Below are 7,455 nucleotides of genomic sequence, written 5' to 3'. Positions count from 1 at the left end.
AGGTTGGAGGGGGTTGTCCTTGGAGGTTGGATGGGTTTGTCCTTGGAGGTTGGAGGGCTTGTCCTGGAGGTTGGAAGGCTTGGCCTGGAGGTTGGAAGGCTTGGCCTGGAGGTTGGAGGGGCTTGGCCTGGAGGTTGGAGGGGCTTGTCCTGGAGGTTGGACTCCAAGACCTGTGTTTTCCAACCGGAAGGGCTCTGGATCCCCACCCCCAGTTGGTGCTGATGGTTTCTCTCCAGGTTCGACTCCTACGACTCCTACGACGCGCGGGGCCCGTTGAGCGACCGCGACGTTTTCCGCTTCGACTGCCCCGACGCCGACGGCGCCTTCGAGGGGCCCCACGACGGCTTCTTCGGGAGCCACCGGGAGCAGTTCCAGCCCCGGTCCCGGGAGAGGGGACAGGCCTGGGGCAGAGACGGACACAATCACAGACCCTCCTACCCCGGGCATCTGGGTGGGCACTGGAACGAGCCCCCTCAGTGCGTGGGATCCCGAGGGCTTGGACCTCCTGGCTCCTCCAGGCTCCCTTCCCTCTTCTCCCACAACATTCTCCCAGAGCTCAGCATGTTCCAGGGAATTCGAGGGTTCTCGGGAAACATGCGCTACGGGGGAGGGGCGATGAAGCAGAGAATGAGGAGGAACTGGAAAATGTGGGATTCGGATTTTAAAGTAAGTGGTGGTGCCAAGTTATGCTCCTTGGGTGCTGGGGTTGAGGGTTGTTTCCTACCAGACCCATCAAGCATCCTGCCTGAAGGGCTCTGGGGAGCAGATAATTCCATGTCTTACTGGCTGTGGAGAATGTTATTGTAGAATCATGGGATGGTTTGGGTGGGAGGGACCTTAAAGACCATCCAGATCCAACCCCACTATGAGCAGGGATGCCTCCCACCAGCCCAGGCTGCTCCAAGCCCCATCCAACCTGCCCTTGGACACTTCCAGGGATGGGGCAGCCACAGCTTCCCTGGCCCAGGCTCTCCCCACCCTCCCAGACAAGAATTTCCTCCTCGGGTCCAACCTCCAGCTCCCTCTGCCAGTTTCAAGCCATCCCCCCTGGTCCCATCACTCCTGCCCTTGGCCCAAGTCCCTCCCCAGCTTTCCTGGAGCCCCTTCAGGCACTGGAAGCTGCTCCAAGGTCTCCCTGGAGCCTTCTCTTCTCCAGGCTCAACCCCACAACTCTTCCAGCCTGTCTGCAGAGCTGCTCCAGCCCTCCCATCATCTCCATGGCCTCCTCTGGACTCTCCAACAGTTCCATGTCCTTTCAGTGTTAGAGGCTCCAGAGCTGGGCTCCTGAGGAGGCCCAGGAGTTGTGCTCAGTCACACAGCACCATTGATACATGAGATGTTTTGATCCTAATCCCTGTTTCTCCCGAAGGCAGGAAAACGTCGTGGTCCTTCACAGCTCAATTCCCACTATTCCAGGCTAGAGGAGTGATGGGTTGTCCTTCCTGATCCACTCTCCCTGGCCAGACACTCAGCACAGGAGCTTGACTCATGAAAAATGAGGAGCACAACAAGGCAGTTGCTCCTCTTGGCTTGACCTTTCTCTTCTCTCCCAACCCCAGAAGAAGAGAATCAGGAAGGATCCCATGGCCAAGAAGCAGAAACGAACCAACAGCTCCGAGGATCCCGATGGGAAAGGGACCCAGACGGATGGATCCGACAACTCAGACACTGACAATGGTGAGGAGGGGTGGAGACACTGGGAGGGGAGAGGGTGGAGCTGGGAGAGGGGGAGATGGTGGCACTGGGAGGGGAGATGGAGGCACTGGGAGGGGAGATGGAGGCACTGGGAAGAGAGGTGGGATGGAGGCAGTGGGAGAAGGGATGGTGGCACTGGAAAGGGTGATGGAGGCACTGGGAAGTGGGGTGGAGGCACTGGGAGGGGGGATGGAGGCACTGGGAGAGGAGATGGAGGCACTGGGAGAGGAGATGGAGGCACTGGGAGAGGAGATGGAGGCACTGGAAGGGGGGATGGTGGCACTGGGCTCTGTTCCCCATGAGCCATCCCGCTGTGTTTTGTGCTTAATGTGGCAAAATCCTGGTCTGCATCAGGAATGGTGGGACCAGCAGGGCAGGGATTGACCCCTGTGCTGGGCACTGAAATGACACCTCGAATCTTGGGGTCAGGGTTGGGTCAGAAAAGGGACATTGAGGGTGTGGAGAGTGTCCAGAGAAGGGCAATGGAGCTGGGGAAGGGGCTGGAGGACAAGGAGAAGGGGCTGGAGGACACAGGGAAGGGGCTGGAGGAGCATGTGGCTGTGGCTCTGTGGGATGTGTTCTGATGGACATGAGGGGTTTTGGGGTTGTGTGGTGTTGGTTTTGTGGGACCTGGTTGTGGTGGGAGGTTGGACTCGGTGATCTTGGAGGTCTTTTCCAACTGTGATGATCCTGTGATTCTGTGGGAATTGTTGGTTTCTCTCTGGGCTCCTCCTGGTGGTGATGATGGTGTTTCCTTCAGAGGAGGGAACAGAAGGAGAATCAGGAGAACGGGAGGACAAGGAGGGTTCCAGGGTGAGTAACTCATGAGAACTGCTTTATTGGGATGAAAAGCTGTGGTGCTGGTTGGAGCTGGAAAGGGCAGATCCCTGGACTCCCATGTGATTCCCAAAGGGAGGGGAGAAGGTGGGAGGAAAATGCTCCATGGAGGGAAGTTTGGAGGTCATGGGGGTTCCAGATGCTCCCATCAGCTGTGGTGGCACCACGGGACACCTCAGGGTGTCCCAACAGCAGCAAAATTCCTTTGTGCAAAGAGGGAAACCCCCAAATCCATTCCCTGTGAGATGGAGAATCCCAATATGTGGGACTGTGGGACCTGAAGGCCCCTCTCCAAGGGGGAGATGTTGGATGTAGGACCCCCCGAGCGGGTGCCGTGACGGATTTCCCAGCTGGATCCAGGCAAGATGTTGCTCCTCTAGGTGGTGTTTCCAGTGCCTGGGGAGGGTTAGAGAGGAGGAGGAGGAATCAAACAGCTTCCAGGTGGAATCTGGAGGGTTTTAGCTTCCCAAGCTTCCTTTTTTTTAGGAAGGAGAAGATGAAGAAGGAAAAGACTTGGAGAAAGGTGAGTGGGGCGTGTGCCGGGTGGCTTGTGCATCCCCCTCAGCCGAGGGCTCTGCCAAGGCCAGAGGAGAGAATCCCAGAGAAATCCACTGGGTTTCTTCAGTCTTGGAGCCTCTTCACTCCATTTGCCTCGTGACTTCACTGTCCCTCCTGGTTCCCTGTGTCTTGGTGACCTCAACCTCTGCGCCTCCTCCATGAAGGGCCACGTGGCCATGGCGCGAGTCCCCTGGGGACACCGCTTGGAAACTCTGGTAGATTCCAGAGGTGGGGCCCTCCCAGAGCCTTCCAGGCCCTTGGTGTGAGGCTCTGGTGGGATTGCATTGCCAGGGGGATCCTTCCCAGGGCCACCAGTCCCTGTTGTCCAAGATGGGCCCCGTTGGAGCCGGGGGGACGGGGGCGGTTCCGGCTGCGCTCAGTGCGATGAATCCCATCCTTTGTGTCTGCTCAGGGATAAGGAAGTGCTGTAAATCCCTGCTAGGGAGGAGCTGGAGCCTTTGCACGAGGTAGGTTGGGAACAACTGCAGCCCTGGGGCTCAGGGAACCAGGGCTCATTCTCCTCTGGGCCCTAGACTTGATTTTGGGTAAGTTGTTGGGCTGGAACTTCCAACCTGGAGAAGCTCCGTGATTCCCAAGCCAGAGGGCTGGTTGGTTGGTCCTCACTGTCCCTCAGCACCATGAATGTGATCCTGGGATGTGCAATCCAGGGTGGACAGACACAAAAGCAGCTTTTCTGTCCCCAAATCTGTGGTGTGAAGCCCTTCTCCTTCCCCAGCTTTGTTCTGTTGGCTGAGGATGGACAGGTTGGAGTGGGTGGTGGTGAATTGGTTCCAGGTTGGATTTTTTTCATAAAATCCCATTCCTGGAAGTGTCCAAGGGCAGGTTGGATGGGGCTTGGAGCAACCTGGGCTGGTGGGAGGGGTCCCTGTCCATGCATGGTGGGGTTGGATGTAGATGAGCTTTAAGGTCCCTCCAACCCAAACCATTCCATGATTTGATCAGTACTAAAACCTTCATAAAACGAGTCATAGCAAACAGTAATTAAAATAATTAGTGGAAAACCACGGGAGAGTCTTTCTGCTCTGGCTCTTCCCTCTGACCCCACCCACCAAACCTGTCCCAGGGCAGGGCTTTTTTGGTGGAGGAAGCAGATTTGGGGTGTGTGGTGCTGCTGGATGAAGCAGTTTCCCTGTGGTTGGTTGGTGGGAGCAGCTCCTGGACTCAGTTGGGTTGGTTGGGCCAAGGACTAAACTGGTGGAGGGAAATTCTCCTTAACCTGTTGTTCTCAAGGAGTGCCATGAAATCGTAGGATCATGGAATTGTTTTGGTTGGAAAAGACTAAGATGATCCAGTCCAACTATCAACCCAAGCCCTGCCAAAGCCACCACTGCCCCATGTCCCTCAGCACCATCTCCAGGGCTCTGAAACCCCTCCAGGGATGGGGACACCACTCCTGCCCTGGGCAGCCTGGGCCAAGGCCTGACAAGCCTTTTGGGGATTTTCCCCAAAATTCGATCTATGGAATCATTTTGGTTGGAAAAAACCTTCAAGAGGTTAATGATGGTCTGGTGCTTCAAGGGTGTTGGGTTCTGGAGGCCTTGGCTCAGTTCATCAGGTCCTTCCACAAGCAAAATTCCTATTTTAAGGTTAAACGTGGAAAATAATGAGGGCCAGGAGGGCGGAGAGATCCTGGTGCCTGGGTGGGATGCTCCAAAGGTGCAGAAGACTCAGGAGTGACACCTGCTTTGAACACTCAGGTGCTTTAACCATTCAAGAAGAGATCAGTCAAATCAAACGCAAATTGCAGGCGGGCAAGAAGGCTCCAGAGAGGCACAAGAAGAGGCACCGGGACCGCATGGTGGAAAGGTGAAGGTTCTTGGTTCAGTTTTGGTTTGGAGATGTTGATCCCTTCCTTTGTAGAGATGTTGCTCCTGGAGAGAGTTCAGAGGAGGCCACGGAGATGATCCAAGGGCTTGAGACAGGCTGGGAGAGTTGGGGTGTTGAGCCTGGAGAGGAGAAGGCTCCAGGGAGACTTTGGAGCAGCTTCCAGTGCCTGAAGGGGCTCCAGGAAAGCTGGGGAGGGACTTGGGCCAAGGGCAGGAGTGATGGGACCAGGGGGGATGGCTTGAAACTGGCAGAGGGAGCTGGAGGTTGGACCCGAGGAGGAAATTCTTGTCTGGGAGGGTGGGGAGAGCCTGGGCCAGGGAAGCTGTGGCTGCCCCATCCCTGGAAGTGTCCAAGGGCAGGTTGGATGGGGCTTGGAGCAACCTGGGCTGCTGGGAGGTGTCCCTGCCCATGGTGGGGGTGGGACTGGGTGGTCTTTAAGGTCCCTCCAACCCAACCCATTCCATGATGCCCTGATTCTCTGGGACTCTTGTCCTTCCAGCTGGGCTCCATCCTTTCCTCCCAGTGTTGAGTCTGTTCCCAGAGCAGCTGCTCTGCTCCTCCTTTGTGTCCTGGAAAGAGAAACGGGAAAACCTCTGGGAATCATCCCATAAATGCTCCAAGGCCTGGAGACTTCCATGAGTTGATCTGCCACCCCTTGAGTAGACCCAGGGAGAAGGTGGTTCCACATGGAGCTGGGATGGATGGGGTGGGATCTCACTCCCCCTCACCCCGACTCTCCCCAGGATCCAGTTTGTTTGTTCCTTGTGCAAATATCGGACCTTCTACGACGACGAGATGACCAGTCACCTGGAGAGCAGGTTCCATAAGGAACATTTCAAGTTTGTTGGAACCAAACTGCCTCAGCAAACAGCTGAGTTCCTCCAGGTGAGCCCCTGGCTCTGCTGCTGCCCCCAGGCCTCAGGTTTGGGGGGGTTCATTATTATAATAATGATTAATATGTATTTGGGGATGGTGTGAAGCTCCTCGATGGCTCCTCTGAGTCACTGTGGTGGGAACTGCTGGAGAAGGTGGAGTAAAGTTGAGCTGAATCCTCAGAGGTTCTGCTCCAGCTCAGCTCTTAGACAGGTCACTTCACTCTGGTCTTACTGGTTGCACTGGCAGGAAATAAGTGACTTGCCCAGCACAGATTTTGGTGGCCAGAGCGGGTGATTGAAGTGGAGGACGAAGCGTTGGTGGGACCTGGAGGAGCTTCAGGATGAGCAGCCAGAGAGATGGGCCCAAAAATTGGGGCTGGGGGGTGTCCTGGTTTGGGCCCAACACGAGAACCAAGGAGCAGCCTCGGGGCCTCTCCCTCAACCCCCCCAACACCCACTGGAGTGGGAGGACAAACCCAAGGAGAAGCTCCTGGGTCGAGACAAAGGCCAAGGAGGGTTCTTCACCCATGAAGGTCCCGGGCAAAACAGTCTCAGCTTGGGGCAAAAAGCATCAAGGTCACCCTGCTCAGGTGCCCAAGGACACAGACCCCCCAGAGGTGGTTCCTGCTGCTCCTTCCTCCGCAGAGAGAAGGATTCCTCACAGCCCTGCCCTGCTTCCCCACGGGGAGAGTCCTCCAGGAGCCTCTCCATGAGTCCTTCCCACCAGGTCAGGAGCTGCTCCAGGAGGAGCTGCCCAGAGGAACAGGCACCTCCCCTGGTGCCAGGGTCCTCCACAGCTGCTTCATCCAAGCCCACTGGCCACAAAACCCAAGCCCACTGGCCACGTTCAGCCCTCCTGGTGCCCCCAGGGAATGTCCCACCACGTTCCTCCATGGGTGCAGGGGCACAGCTGCCATCTCCCCATGGGCTGCAGGGAAACTTCTGCTTGGGCATCTTCTTCCCCTTCATCCTCACCACCCATGGGCACCCTCTGTTTCTCCAGCTCCTTTCTCCCCAACTCCTCACCCTGCTCAGCTCTTCTTAGTTCTCGGGGATGTTCATCCCAGAGGAGGATCCGTTGTCTCTCTGATGGCTCCTTGGCTGGGTTTGGGGAAGGGGGAACTTCTCAGCTCCTCTCAGGAGCCACCTGTGGAGACCTTCTCCCACTCCCACCAAAGCAAAGCAGCAGAGGAGGTGGAGGGGGAGGTGGGAAAGGTGACACTGGAATGTTGTTCCCGGCAGGAATACGTTGCAAATAAAACCAGGAAGACCGAGGAGCGACGCCGGGCGCTGGAGGACGTGAACGCCGTGATCCAGCAGATCTACAGGGAGCAGGATCTGACCCAGGGTGAGACTGACCCCCCTGAGCACTGGGGGAACCTTCCTGGCTGGGACACCTGCCCCCCAGCTCTGGGGATGAGAGAAAATGGACCCCCCTGAGCAGTGGGGGAACCTTCCTGGCTGGGACACCTGCCCCCCAGCTCTGGGGATGGGGGAAAATGGAGTGGAGAGGAAGGTGCTGGTGTTGGGGGGGATTATTGAGTTGGGGGAAAAGGGTTTATTGGGATGGGGAAAGGGGGTTTAATTGGGGTGGGGGTAAAGGGGCTGGGGGGCTGGGAAAGGGGGTTTTATTGGGGGTGTG

The 7,455-nt window shown here is 56.9% G+C and overlaps 1 protein-coding gene across 1 annotated transcript in view; it reads left to right on the top strand.

Annotated features, from left to right (window-relative positions):
- AKAP8L (A kinase (PRKA) anchor protein 8-like) overlaps nucleotides 1-7,455 on the top strand; it is an 18,877-nt gene that overhangs the window by 3,089 nt on the left and 8,333 nt on the right. Inside the window, exons 4-11 of the mRNA XM_009994028.1 lie at nucleotides 237-664; nucleotides 1,552-1,677; nucleotides 2,456-2,508; nucleotides 2,712-2,714; nucleotides 3,019-3,055; nucleotides 4,809-4,917; nucleotides 5,682-5,823; nucleotides 7,056-7,161. Of these exons, the coding sequence (XP_009992330.1) occupies nucleotides 237-664; nucleotides 1,552-1,677; nucleotides 2,456-2,508; nucleotides 2,712-2,714; nucleotides 3,019-3,055; nucleotides 4,809-4,917; nucleotides 5,682-5,823; nucleotides 7,056-7,161 (1,004 nt within the window). The remainder of the gene's footprint in view (nucleotides 1-236; nucleotides 665-1,551; nucleotides 1,678-2,455; nucleotides 2,509-2,711; nucleotides 2,715-3,018; nucleotides 3,056-4,808; nucleotides 4,918-5,681; nucleotides 5,824-7,055; nucleotides 7,162-7,455) is intronic.

This window comes from Chaetura pelagica, unplaced genomic scaffold (genome assembly GCF_000747805.2).
Source record: "Chaetura pelagica isolate M959 unplaced genomic scaffold, ChaPel_1.0 scaffold1270, whole genome shotgun sequence".
Taxonomy (NCBI): Eukaryota; Metazoa; Chordata; class Aves; order Apodiformes; family Apodidae; genus Chaetura; species Chaetura pelagica.
The sequence above is the reverse complement of the archived record's forward strand: the minus strand, read 5'-3'. Positions and strand labels throughout refer to the sequence as shown.